At 27.7% G+C, this 15,440-nt stretch overlaps 1 protein-coding gene across 1 annotated transcript in view; it reads right to left on the reverse strand.

Annotated features, from left to right (window-relative positions):
- LOC122510124 overlaps positions 1–15,440 on the reverse strand; it is an 87,380-nt gene that overhangs the window by 10,698 nt on the left and 61,242 nt on the right. The window contains exon 7 of the mRNA XM_043624557.1: positions 12,632–12,958. Within this exon, the coding sequence (XP_043480492.1) occupies positions 12,632–12,958 (327 nt within the window). The remainder of the gene's footprint in view (positions 1–12,631; positions 12,959–15,440) is intronic.

The following is a 15,440-nucleotide window of genomic DNA, read 5'->3' on the forward strand; positions in this document are numbered from 1 at the left end:
GATTTAGGCAGTGGCGTGATCCGAGTTCAGTGACTTGGATGCACCACTCCTTATATTGGGCAATTGACATATTTTAGTATTTCTTAACTATTTCTCGAAAGCAAAGTTAATAAACTCTTCAGAATAGAAAAAGAATAAATAAAGGAATTTTACAATTTATTTTAGATTTCTATCCTTGAATTGTGCATTATTATAAAATATTATTTTATTACTTTGGATGTTTGTTTTTGACAACTTGTTTCAAAGTACTAAAATAAAAGAATTTTCCTTTTGTGAGTTTACAAAGGGTTATTTGTGTAAATGTTTAAGATGTGTTAAAAAAATCTCATGTTGCGTGTAATTGTTGTATGTAATTTTAGTTTTAAGTATAATTAAAAAAGTTATTAACAATATAAAAAGTTACGGAGTTCGGCCGTAACAAATGCCCCCCTTTTATTAGGCTGACGTCCCTTGTCAGCTGCTATGAATGCGTTATCGAAGATCCTCTTTTAAAATTAATTAATTAATTTTAAATTATTAATTAATTAATTTTAAATAAATTGAGTTATACAAAAATCGTATCCTGGTTATCTTGCTTTACAAAAGTTTATGTTGGAAAGTAATTATGTTAATCTTTCTTAAAAACTAGCCTTACAAATTTTAATATTTTTTCATTTATAGAACATGTTCAAAATGAAATGCGATTCAACATGCCGTATGCCTAAGTTCTTTGATTAAAGTGTTCTTTACAATTTTTTTTTATCGTTGATAAAGGTATTTTTAGTTCAGTTATATAATTTTAAAAGAATATTGTCGAATTTGACTTAAAGCGCTGACAACGTCTTCCCCTAGTATCATATGAATTAACGTAACGATGTCTACCTAAGTTGTATTGTATGTGATGTCATAATGAAAGAAATTTTTTTTTAATTTTCAAAAAGAGAAGAAAAAAAATTGTGACGACAATTATGTTGTCATGCCCCCCTTTTATTAGGCTGACGTCCCTTGGCAGCCATTTCTAAATGCTTATGTTTTTTCTTTTCTTTCCAATTTTTCTAAATCTTTTCGCGTTGTAAAGATTTGCTATAAATAGAGGTAAATTATTGTTGTGAGTTTTAGTTTAGTTTACAATAGAAGCAAAAACAAAACTGGTTTTCGATGGTTTACAAATTATTTTTGTATTTAGCATGATTAATTTTATTATTTATATTTATATTATTTTTGTATTTATTTTGACGCATTTTTAAGTATTTTAAGGTCTAGAGTGGTAAAAACTGCTTTATTATTTTTTTTCTTAAACTTGTCTTTTTAACTATATTTACTAAAAAAACAGAATTTTAATGGTTTATATTTTAATTGCATTTTTACCAATCTAGGCATTCGTTTATTTCAAGATATGTAATTTTTTTAAAAGTTTTAATTTCACATTTTTTTTATAAAATTTGAGTGACAACGTTTATTATTTTAAGTATTTTTAATTGATCCTTATTTTTAAATGCATTTTGTAAATTATAAAACCTATAGCTAATTTTAGTATACATTTTTTTAAAGTGCTATTAAAATTTGAATTAATCATAACAAATTGTTTTTGCTAGAAATTTATAATTATAACATTTTTTTTTAACGAAGATTGACAAATTTACTTATTATTTCAATTTAAATTTTTCATAATGCCTTTATGAAATAATTTTACATATGTTGCAGAATATTTTTATTATACAATAATAAGATAAAAATTTTATTTTCGCAAAAAAATACTTTCATAGTTTGGAATATTGTAAATTTTCATAGTTTTCTTGAAAAAAATCGATTTAAAATATTTTATTTTGAATTGTAATAACATGTTTTTTATCCTTATATCATTAAATTATTTTAATATGTGGTAGCGAAAATAGATTTTTATTAAAAAAATGTCTTTTTAACTATAAAATTTTTGTGAATGTTTTGTAGTTCTTTTAAAAGACATGCGAAATTTAAAAGAAAAAATGTTAAATTATATAAATTTAACTCTGTTTCTTTATTACATTTTTGTGCTGTATCAAATAGAAATTGGTAAACAGTATTGAGAATTTATAGAAAAACGGAACATTCTAATTTTTTAATTTCATTACTAATAGAAATTCTGGTCAAATAGTTTTAATAAAGAGAAACTTTTCAAATTATGTATTATGCTCATCCGTTTTAAAATTTTATTTAGAGCATTTAAATATAGTGCTTTGTATTAAAAATTTTCATTCTTTAAAAATTTCTTTATAAGTTCATTTTAGAAATAGTGTAAATTGAATAAGTTATTTTTTCTTAGACGAAGAAAATGTAAAGCACAACATTTCGTTTTAAATTTTCTTTTTAAAAAGATGCTGTTTATCATACTTTAACTTTTTTTTTAAAAAAAGGAAGAAATAAGCTGCACTTTTAATTAAAAATTGCTGTTTAAAATATTTTTAAGAATTTACCATTCACTATTTATGTTTCCATTGATTCATACTTTCTTTTTTTATATTTTTTTAGTATAAAAAAAATATAAAAAATGGCTTTACGTTTTCTAAGATAAATTATTCTTTTTATTTTTTTAAGTGTATTTATATTCATATTTATAATTTAATAGTGTTAACTTTGTTAATTTATGTTAGTATATTATTGGTGTTACATTAGTTTCATTTATGCTCGAACTTTAAAGCATTCCCTTTAATATTATTTAGTGCGTCATGTCTTTTTAAGGAGTTATAAAAAAATAGTCGCAGATTCTAAAAGCATTTAAAGCGTATTTTAATCTGAAATTTAATATAATTTGTCAAGAGCATCAATGAAACGAAATTTCCAAGTATCTCAACAAATACTATTATTTATTTTAAATCATTGCAGTACTTTTTATTTTTGAAACACCGTTCGTTTATGGATTTAGTTAATTTGGTTAATAATAATAAAATTATGTACAATTGCATTTTTTTTAAATAAAAATTTTGTAACTTTCTTGATTTCCTTTTTGAAACTTGTTTTTCAAGTAAATATTTTTTAGTTTGACATTTTAATGTTTTCATTCATTACTATAATTTTAGTTTATTATTATAACATATATATCCCATTTTATTAAATTTGCTATTCCATTAGAAGCATTTACTAGACTAATATTTTTGTGTTAGTATTCGAGGCATTATTAAATGTATTAAAAAAACTTATATTTTTTTTTACTAAATTAGTAAGCGAGAATTTTTTATCATTTTATGTCTCATTTTTCAATCTGATAATTTTATTCTATATTTTTAATCATTTACTTCAGTGTTGATTTAGTTATCATTTTATTTTTATTGTTATGAATATTTTGACCTTCTTTTTTTACTGATTAAAGCATTATTGTTTTTAAAGTACTTTATGTTTATTAATATAGTTAATTTGAAATTTTCTTAGTTTTATTTTTGTAATTTATTAGGCAGAAAAATTTTAGTTTGACATTTTAATGCGTCCCTTCGTGACGTTAATTTTCATTTATTATAGCAGCGTATCATATTTTTTAAATTTACTAAAAGTATTTATCAAGCTTACTTTTTTTACATGTTAGTCATCTACTGTTTATAAAATATGTTATAATAACTTGTTTTCCTTTTTTTTTACTAAATTTAGTTAGCGATATTTTTTTTAACATTGTATGTCCTTTTTTTGGACTATTATTTTTTTTATATTTTCTTAATCTTTTATTTGTATGTTTACTAGTTATTATTTTACTTTATCGATCTTATATGTTTTTTTATTTGTTATAAGTATATTAGATATTTTACTCTAAATGAGAACATTAAATAAAGATATAGTGTAATGGAAAGAGAATGATAAACTCAATTAATTAATATTTATATTACATTTAAGTCTTTGAGACTTTTAAAGTGCGAGTAAATTGACTATTTTACCCGAAAAAAATCGTTGAAGATATTTTGTGCTTTCACTGTTATTATTTCTGTCTCCTGCTTGATTTTACATACGTCTAACCTATTCCTAACCTCTCTGAGTAGACTTTTGTTACTACTATTTTAGGTATTTTATTTTGTAGTAGTTCATTCCCTTTGAATTTGTAGATAACTTCATTTTTCTCATTTGTCCCGAGTAAAAATGTATCCCAAAAATATTTTTGATGTGTTTCTGATAATCCGTTATGCAATGAGATACAATATTCTACCATTTTTAAAATTTCTTGATTTAAACTTTTTCTAGATGATAGAATCTTATTTACGGCAAATTTTTCCACCTCAGCATAAGTATTTGTTAAAATAATAACGTCATCATTTGATACTTGATCGCCTAATTCTTCTTTTCTTCCTTCTTGATTTTTAACACTTAGTTGTTTTTGAGTTCTTGATTTGATTTTACCAGGAGGTTTTCCTTTTCTTAGTTTTTTCATAGGACTGTCCGGATTCATATGTTGTATTAAAGAATATGAATCATCCATGATTGCGACATTTTCATTGTTTACTTGCTTAATATCTAAAAATTCTTCATTTTTCTCAATAATTTTTTCTTTACCGTTTTGAGCTGATATTGTTTCCTTTAATTCATGGTTAATTTCAGTTCGTTTTGTATTGTTTTTTCGCTGTGAAGTTTCGTGATTATAACAACTATAATTCTTTAAGTCATTATCTTCTTCTAATTTGATTATATTTTTCCTTTTCTCCGTACTTGGCATTTGTAGGGATTCCTTTCTATTCTCTTTCTCTTCTTCGAGCATTTTGTAGTCCAAAATACAAGTTTGGTTTTCTTCTAACGATAAACTAATTTTTCTGTCTAAATCTCCATGTACGTCCATCTTTCTCTTGTTTGGTAGTTTTTCATTGATGTTGATATCTTCTTCGTCGTCGTCGAAAGTACTTATAATAGAATCCATATACACAGCAATCTGTTCTTCTTCTTCCAACGGTTTTTGTATTTTTTTAATGGTCTTTTTGTTAGTTGATTCTTCGCTTTCGCTTACAACTTGTGGCTCATTCTCTGGGGTTGAGACACTAAAATTTAATTGATTTTCAACCCTAAAAGAGTTTTGGTTTGTGAGCGAGTTCTGCATACACATTGAATTATAAATATTAGAATATATTTCGTTAAAGCTTATAGAAGATTGTTCGTAGTTGTCATATTTGTGGTCTCTATGATCATCTCTACTGTAACCATCCTGGTCGTCCTTGTATCTTTTGTATTCGTTTCTAAATCTGTGTTGTGAATTTCTGCATTCGACATTACGCTCGTCAAAATGTTGATCATAGTTATAAAGGTTTTCTCTTCCATAATCCTGCGAATGCATGTCCCTGTTTTGTCCATTTTTTCTAAAACTCTTGTCCCTATTCTGATTGTTAAATTTATTGTAGCCTCTATTTTTTCTTCTATGTTGTTGACCCCATTTTTGTCGCTGGTTCCTTGGTTGATACGTGTTGTAATGGTCAATGGCATTGTAATTTGTTCTCGAAAAATCGTAGTTAGAGGGAGAGGAGTCGTCGAATAGAACATTTGGAGAAAAATTTTCTTTAAGATGATCTAATAAGTCTATCAAAATTTTAAATTGGATGCCAACAGTGCTAGCTTTTGCGGTACCTTCTAATTTATCCAGTATAATTGTTATTATAAGGGCTTCACAAGTAATTGGCATTTGTGACGCTACAAATGTTAGTTGATCTATGAATTCTTCAACTGGTATGTTGTATCCATCAAAAAATTTTAATTGTTTTTCGAATAGTGCTAAAGACAATGCAAGATTTAATCTTTGATTGACTATCCGAGAGTTTTCTCCACGGTTTACTTCCGACATTTTTTTTTTAAACGTTAATCCTCTGTTTGCGTATTTCTGCTATTTCAGCATGATTTATTTATTGTTCTTCCAACTGATGAAGGTTTATTTTTAATATGTTACTTTTCATTCTTCTATTTCGTAGACTGATTTCACTAAAGTCATGATCTGCAAAATTTTTTGTGCTATAAAATTTTAAATAAAATGCCTAAGTTTTCTTAATTTTCGAAGTTTAATAAAATGCTGAATTTTCCTCCATTTTTCTATGCGTTTTAACTAGGATTTTTATTCAATTTGTAATTTTAGGTTTTTTTTAATTTCGTTAAAATTTTATTTGTTATTTGTGAAATATGAATTTTATTGAAAAAGAAACAATAAAAAGGTATATATTTATTTAAATTATTCAGAAGTAAATGAGTTTTTTTTTAAATTGTCTATATAAGCATTTCTTTCGATGTCTACTTCCTACTGACCTACACACCTGAAGTGTAACCTGACACAGTGTCGCGTAACCGAGTTCGTATACCAGTCTGCCGTACTTGGTAAAAACTTGGTTAAGTCACTTTTTTGTGAAAAATGAGTTTTTTATATCAATGGATTCGTAAAAAAAACTGCATCTACTTATGTTATTAAAAAATTTTATTTTAATTATTTATTGCAAAAAATAATTATTAAAAATCTGCGAAAATCGAGAAAATAAGGAAATACTTGAGAAAAAGTATAGTAACTCGAGTTACGTAGTGTAAAAATCGTAGAAGGCAATGCTAATAAAATAAGAATTCAAATTATTATTATTTTATTTAGAGCATAAGATAAGGAACAAAAACTTAGTCAAGTCGACATAATATTTCTGCTATCAAAAACATAGTGAATTGTCAGCTTTCGTTTCGAAGCAAAAACCTTAAGTCGAGTTAACTGAGTTCTTATTTCGAAAAGTGGCATGAGCCAGACACTGTGTTTCGAAAGCAGACTCCTTAAGTCATAAGATTCCACCACGTGTGGAGTTAACTGAGTTCTTGCTTCTGATCGGCGGCCTGAACTCGACTACCTTTTCGCTGAGCACTCCTTAAGTCAATTTAACTAAGTTTTGCTTTTAAAAATAACACTTAAGTCCATTATTTAATATAATTTGTTTAAATAATTAATTTTTGACTGCAGAATTAAAAAGAACTCTATTAATTTACCTAGGAAGTAAAGTTAAATTAAATAATTTTTTATACTATATTAGGTTTATTAATACAAACAGTTTTTCGTCATTTTCTCGGTTTCACTAAAATATGACTTAACTAAGTTTTTACCAAGTACGGCAGACCTATCTAATTTAGCACATTGCCTCTCTATATTTTATTTCCAATTATTCTTTTTATTTACTCATAAAAATAAATTTAATTAATTTCGCAAATAATTTTTGTCATTTCCCGAATTTTATCTTCATTGTTGCTCTTCAAGACGGAGGATTCTTTTCTGGGTTTCTTCGAACTTTGAACCTCGTTTTGCTTCTTGGGTTTTTATTCTTTATGTCAATTCTCGTTTATCAATTTTTTTTAGTTTATATTACTTATATTAAAATAATAATTTTTTTAAAATAATATTTACTCGCGATTTTATTTCTACTATACCCTTATATTGTCGATTTCTTTTTTATTTTAACCCATTAACGCCTGAAACCTTTGAAATTTTGTGTTTAATTTAAGATATAATTTTATATATTAAACATGCTCCCTAAAAATAACTGAAGCGTTTCTTTATGTTTTCGGGGTCGCTCTACAAGATTCCATGCTCAGATTTTAAATTTATCGCATAGAAAATTAAATATGGCGAATTTTTTGCACCAAATTGCGAAAAAAATGAAATTTTTTTTTTTAAATAATTATTTCTTACTGAAAACATTTTTTTCAAATGAATACAAGTGTCACAAATTGGCACAAACTTATTAAACTTTCAAAATATGCAATAGCGGAAACAAAAAAAACAAAATGGCGGCTTCAAAATGGCGCTAATTTGAGAAAAAATTAATTAATTTTTTTTATAGTGCACCGATTCAGGCAATAGCTATGAAATGTAATAGAACTTAGTGTTTATATGTTTTTGAGGTCTCTCATCACGAATATGTACTCGGATTTTCAAAATTCAAAATGGCGGATCCAATATGGCCGACGAAAATTTTAAAAATTTACTCGATTCGCTTGAATTTTGTTACTCAGGGGTTTTAGAGGTCACTGATTGTGAATCTGCAATCGGATTTTCAAAATTCAAAATGGCGGATCCAATATGGCCGACGAACATTGTAAAAATTCACTCTATTCGCTTGAACTTTGTTACTTAGGGGTTTTTGGGGTCGCTGATTATGAATCTGCTATTGGATTTTCATAATACAAAATGGCGGATCCAATATGGCCGACAAAAATTATTTAAATTTACTAGATTCGCTTGAAACTTGTTACTCAGGGGTTTTTGGGGTCGCTGATTGTGAATCTGCAATCGGATTTTCAAAATTCAAAATGGCGGATCCAATATGGCCGACGAACATTGTAAAAATTCACTCTATTCGCTTGAACTTTGTTACTCAGGGGTTTTTGGGGTCGCTGATTATGAATCTGCTATTGGATTTTCATAATACAAAATAGCGGATCCAATATGGCCGACAAAAATTATTTAAATTTACTAGATTCGCTTGAAACTTGTTACTCAGGGGTTTTTGGGGTCGCTGATTATGAATCTGCTATTGGATTTTCAAAATACAAAATGGCGGATCCAATATAGCCGATAAAAATTGTTTAAATCAATTCTAGTTGCTTGGAATTTGTAAAATGATGACCATCTATTTGCCGTCAGAATAAGGCAAAATACAAATCAAATCCCTCAGAAGTACACAACGAAAAAATTGTAGGTCTAAATCTAATTGGCTTAGATAAATTGTTTAAATTGTTTGTTTGTTGCTTAGCATAAGACTTAATATTGCAAAACTTATAACCTGACATTGTTAATGAAACAATTTGAGATGACAGATAAGGAGTAGTTGACCAATATTATCGAATTTTAGCTTTAATATCATTAGAATAATTTAGAGAGTTGGTAAACGTCTTATTCTGACGGCAAATAGATGGTCATCATTTTACAAATTCCAAGATACTAGAATTGATTTAAACAATTTTTATCGGCCATATTGGATCCGCCATTTTGTATTTTGAAAATCCAATAGCAGATTCATAATCAGCGACCCCAAAAACCCCTGAGTAACAAGTTTCAAGCAAATCTAGTAAATTCAAATAATTTTTGTCGGCCATATTGGATCTGCCATTTTGTATTATGAAAATCCAATAGCAGATTCATATTCAGCGAAACCCAAAAACCCCTGAGTAAAAAAGTTCAAGCGAATAGAGTGAATTTTTACAATGTTCGTCGGCCATATTGGATCCGCCATTTTGAATTTTGAAAATCCGAGTACAGATTCGTGATGAGAGACCTCAAAAACATATAAACACTAAGTTCTATTACATTTCATAGCTATTGCCTGAATCGGTGCACTATAAAAAAAATTAATTAATTTTTTCTCAAATTAGCGCCATTTTGAAGCCGCCATTTTGTTTTTTTTGTTTCCGCTATTGCATATTTTGAAAGTTTAATAAGTTTGTGCCAATTTGTGACACTTGTATTCATTTGAAAAAAATGTTTTCAGTAAGAAATAATTATTTTAAAAAAAAATTTCATTTTTTTCGCAATTTGGTGCACAAAATTCGCCATATTTAATTTTCTATGCGATAAATTTAAAATCTGAGCATGGAATCTTGTAGAGCGACCCCGAAAACATAAAGAAACGCTTCAGTTATTTTTAGGGAGCATGTTTAATATATAAAATTATATCTTAAATTAAACACAACATTTCAAAGGTTTCAGGCGTTAATGGGTTAAACATAAAAAATTATCCCTTCACTTGCCCAAGTGGCTACACACTTCCGTCAAGGTTGTAAATTTCTCTATGTTTAGCAATAACAGGATAAATCTTTTTTTTGTTCCTCTTTTTCCTCTTTTACTTTTACAATTAGTTTTGAATTTCAAATAAATGCTCCCTGTTTAGGCATAGGTAGTACGAAAATCAAACTCTACTAACAACAGTACGGGGAGACTGTGGTCCGTTGTGAGATGTATGATTAAATTCAATATTAATTAAAATTTTACATTTAATTAATATTGTATTGTTTCGTTTTTGAACAAAATTGCTGAATATTCACTGCTAACGAAACTTTCGTTTTCGCTTGAAGAAATAAATTCTAAGCGTCCGTGAAAGTCGAGCGTATGAATGGTACAATATGCTTTTTTAAAGGAATTAAAAAATACATATAACTCACTTCAGTAACTTTGAGGATTTGGTTAAATAAAATAAGATGGATAGATGATGATTCTGGAGCATTAATTTACTTTATTTTTTTTTATTATTTTTTTTATTAATTACGTATTTCTACACCTTGTTAAAATTCGCAAAGTAAGCTATAAATTCTTTATTATTTATTTTTTATAATTTTTTCATAAAAACTCTTAGATTTTTTTTTATAAAAAAACTTTAATTAAACTTGTATTTTAGTACCCGTAACCTATGGGGAATTTTAATTTTTGTAATTTAAAACAAAGAATTTAATTTTAATCCTCTCACTTGCCCAAGTGGCTACACACTTCCGGCAAGGTTAAGTCAAGGAAATGGGCGCGATTTATTGAAGAAACCAGAGCCTGCCGACGCAAGGGTAGTTACTTTTTCTATGTTCGACGTTAGCGAACAAAAAAAATCTCTTTTACCGCACTTTAAAATTCGTATATATTTTTCTCCTGTGAAGAAACAGATAGATAATTTTATATAAAATAGATAATCAATGCATATCAATATGTATATATCTAAATTTCTCATAAAATATATTAACCTTTTTGTATTAATGTGTATAGTGTAACCCTGTATGTAAAATTTAACTTTATATATGTCTTTTAAATTTATTTTTTTTTAATTATTAATTATTTTCTAATTTTTCTATCTTCTCTTTCTTTCAAAGAATAAAGAGAAAGAATCCCACCGCTGCCACCAGTTTGTTAAAGTAGGATTTTAGAAATTTATTTAATTTGTAAATATTAATTTTTAAAAACTTCAACTAACGTGTCCTTCGGACGAAAATCGTATAGGTAGTGGATTCCCCCTCTACTTAGTTATTAATTCAACTAAGAGGTTGAGAACCCTACTCCTTGAATTTGGAGAAGATAGGATAGTTTTATAAGGTATTTTAAATTAAATAGAAACAATAGATTTCAGACAAACGTTAAGTATATTAAATCCCAAAAATCCCTAATACATGAAATATCTACTTTCTGTCCTTCTGAATGAAAGAAAGTGTAGTGTGTGTAATAAGAGTAGTATGTGTGTGGTGTGTAACAAAATACAATACTCACAACTGGACAATTCTGCTTACTAGTCACTTCATTCCAATGTTAATCTTCTTGGTTTTTCTCAATATTTCTTACGTAAGCTTTTCCCGGAAATTCGGAAATACCAGATCTAGGATCACTAGATCGATATTTCACTAGGAGCTTTTTAGACGCGAACTTTTGAATTACACAATTTAAGGACGTGAAAACTAATTGAACAAAGTTGTTTCAAGATTTAAATATTCCTTTATTATGAATTTATTCTTTTTGCTGACTTTGATTTTTAATTAAATACTTATTTTTCTCTTCGATTAATTTTCTGATATTATTTCTTTCACTTTATTTTTTTACTTGATTTTGTTTTAGCTTCTTTTTAGATAATTATTTTAACCACTTGTTTTCAATTTAAATATGATATATTTCTTTTACTCAACTTCAATCTTTAATTAATATGCGCGATTACTTTGATTATTCACTTTCTATCTAAACTTTTATTCCTTTACTTTTTTGAGAAAATTCCCTTCTTCAGGGATATGAACTTTATCTGATCTACACGATCTACTCGGCCAAATTGCCGGACTTGAACTTCAGGCTACAATGGCCTGGACTAAAACTGCGGGCCTAAACTGCCCGGGCTAACTGCCGGGTACAACGGCCTGGCTTAAACTGCCCAGATTTCCCAGTGTCAATCAATTTTATTGAAAGACGATTTAGTGGGGAAATCGTTTGTTAAGTTTATTGCACTTGACCGTTGTCGAGCCAATTCTGCAAGCTTGCAGATCTAGGCAGTGGCGTGATCCGAGTTCAGTGACTTTGATGCACCACTCCTTATATTGGGCAATTGACATATTTTAGTATTTCTTAACTATTTCTCGAAAGCAAAGTTAATAAACTCTTCAGAATAGAAAAAGTATAAATAAAGGAATTTTACAATTTATTTTAGATTTCTATCCTTGAATTGTGCATTATAATTATAAAATATTATTTTATTACTTTGAATGTTTGTTTTTGACAACTTGTTTCAAAGTACCAAAATAAAAGAATGTTCCTTTTGAGAGTTTACAAAGGGTTATTTGTGTAAATGTTTAAGATGTGTTAACAAAATCTCATGTTGCGTGTAATTGTTGAATGTAATTTTAGTTTTAAATATAATTAAAAAAGTTATTAACAATATAAAAAGTTACGGAGTTCGGCCGTAACAATTATTATTGATATTCTTTTAACTTTTTGTCATCTACGTAATAATATTTTCAGGAAATTTAAGGTTGTCGACTTTTGGAAATTTCTTTATTTGATTACCCAGTGTTCCCGAATATTTTGTACAAAATATCTTTTAAAATGAAAACAAATTCTTGGGATTTGATTACATAGGATGGATTCTCGAAAAATCCACAGAAATGATGTAAGAAGTTATTTGGAATCATCCTACGTTAAATTTTCCGAAAATCTCCAGAAAATCTTTTACATGTATGACAAACAAATACGTACTATATACTGCATTTCGGACTTTTTCGGGGATTGCTTTTCCCGGTTTACCGACTCTTGAGTGTCCAAGAGCAGTCATTGTTTTTAATTCTTCTTTGCCTACCAACTCCAGCATAAGTCTTCTTACCATTTCCTCGGGTCGTTTTTGAAATCTCGTAAATTCTATTTCATTTGTCTTTGAGATAACAATTTCGTCATTTATAATCTGGACTTTCTTTGATTCAATGTTGGGCAGCTGGTTTTCTATTGCACTTGTAGATGTATTAATGCCCAATTTTCCTTCTACATATGACGCAAGTGACTTTAAAAACTGTACGATTTCTTGAGTTACTAAAATATAAATAATTCTATTTATTACAATTATTCATAATTTTTTTCATCGTGAACTATATTTTAAATTAGTGACGGTTAAATTATTCTATAAATTGACATTTAAATTTGACAGGTGTTAAGAAAATAAAAGTAAGTTTCCACATAAAAGTACTTTTCACTTATAAAGTTAAAGTTAAATTTTTAAATAGAGCCGCGCCTTCAGAAGGACTTTGACGATTTTGGTTATTTTCAATATCAAAGTTCATACTTTCACCTTTAAAAATATTTTTTGTTTAATTATAAAGATAAAAATGTGAGGAAATATGGTTAACTTAATTTGAGGAGGTTTAAAATGTGCACACCAGGCTATTAAACTTCATGTAAGTTTATTACTTAGTACTAGCAGAGCTACGCGCGCTAAAGCGCGCGCGATATTTCTGTTTCTGTCTTTTGATACTCAAGACCTTATTTTATTGTGTGTATATAAAAATGTAAGACCTTATGATTCGTTTTTTTCTTTTTCTAAAATATTGGAAAAAGATTACAATTTTTTTTTGAAGAATTAAAAAACATAAAACACGAAAACCAAAAATTAAATTTAACACACTGAGCTATATTGTAAAATGTTTATAAAACGTTAAGGTAATTACAGATTTTTTCCAAGATAATAGAAAGGTTTTTTCGCAAATAGAATTAACATTACCAATTTGTTGAAATTTGTACCACTGTTAGATAAAAGTTTTTAAAAAATGTAGTTAAATTTTTTAGACCTGTTGGGACTTGTGAAAAAAGCTATAAGCGTCTTTGTTTTTAACTTTTAACATTGAGTTTTGTGGGAATTGAGTACATTTTCAAACATATTTACTCACCACAAAGTACTTAAAATTAAGAAATTAATAAAACATTTTTTAATACGAGACAGATATATAATGGTTAAATATCTGTTTAAAAAGTGTCATTAGGTACCTGTGAGAGTTGCAATAAATTAATTTGTAAAAAAATTTCATGTTTTATACAGTATATTGGACAGCTGTTTGAACATCTGGAAACATTGCACACAATTTTCTACTCAAAACTAAATGTAAACAAGTCATACCAAGCATTTGCAACACGACTAAAGAAATGCTGTGTTGCCAGACGTTTCAAAGTACCAAGCAAGTCAAATTACAAAATAATGGTTTTTGTTTTGATTAGTTCAGTCAAGCGATAAAAAAACTTTATATATATTAATTATACATCAGAAGAATTATTTTATTGAAGTATTCTTCCTTCTTTGTCAAAACATTGACACCGAGATTTATTAATAGTCATGATATAAGTCGAGGTATAAGCCGTCCCTAAACCACGAGGACAATTTTTTATTAATTTTTGACCCTCCCCCCATCCAATATGGAACACAAATTTTTACTTTATGCAATGGACCTTAATTTTGTCACTCGGCGGTTTTTAGGGACGCTGATTACGAATTTGATGTAAGTTTTCATAAATTTAAAATGGTGTATTCAATATGCCAGAATTTTCTTTTAGATTTATGCAGTTGACCTTAATTTTGTTACTCGAGAGTTCTAATACCAGTCAGTTAGCTGTAAATGTCATAGGAGCGCTCACTGACAATTATTTTAGCACTTGCGTCGATTCACGACCAGCGAGCGTGTATAGAAATTTTTTTTTAATTTCTCTTTCCCATATTATATTAGTCATTTGAAATTTTGAAAACAAACATCGCATTCGTAATCAGCGACCCTAAAAACCACCGAGTGACAAAATTAAGATTAATTGCATAAAGTAAACATTCTGTTCCATATTAGATCCGCCATTTTGATTTATGGGAAACTAAAATTGAATTCGTAATCAGCAACCACAAAAATTCCCGAGTGACAAAATTAAGGTTTATTGCATAAATTTTAAAAAATTTTGTTCTATATATTAAATCCGCTATCTTGAATTTCTTAAAAATAACATTAAATTAGTAATCAGCGACCCCAAAAGCCTTCGAGTAGGAAAACTTAGGCGAATTTAATTACATTTTAGTATTTTGAAAAATAGTCACCACCCCTTTCAAAGTTCCCTTCATATTTTAGGCCATATTTGGTCCGCCATCTTTAAATTTTACATTCTAATTTACTTTTTTTAAAAGTATACAATTTTTGTGCCTCTATGGATGAGAATTGAATATTATTCACGCACGTTTAACTCCTTAGCAGAGTAGTCAAAATAAAGTTTTCGTGTCACAACTTTGCTAAATTTTTTTATTTCTTTTAATGCCAGATATCATTATATTTTATGTTTTTGAGGTTACTGAATCCAAATATTTGGATGGGTAAATGGGTAAAAAAAATAACCAAACTTGAAAAAATGAAATTTCTTTTCTGTTTTTAAAGATAAAACCGCTATATTTAATTTTTGTTTTAAACGAAATTATTTTTTTTCACCCCGGAATCGAAAAGAGCACACTCAATACCTATAAGAAACATACTTGCGGTATAAAATATAATCTGTT

The sequence above is a fragment of the Leptopilina heterotoma genome, unplaced genomic scaffold (assembly GCF_015476425.1).
Source record: "Leptopilina heterotoma isolate Lh14 unplaced genomic scaffold, ASM1547642v1 Lhet_67, whole genome shotgun sequence".
NCBI classification, from domain to species: domain Eukaryota; kingdom Metazoa; phylum Arthropoda; class Insecta; order Hymenoptera; family Figitidae; genus Leptopilina; species Leptopilina heterotoma.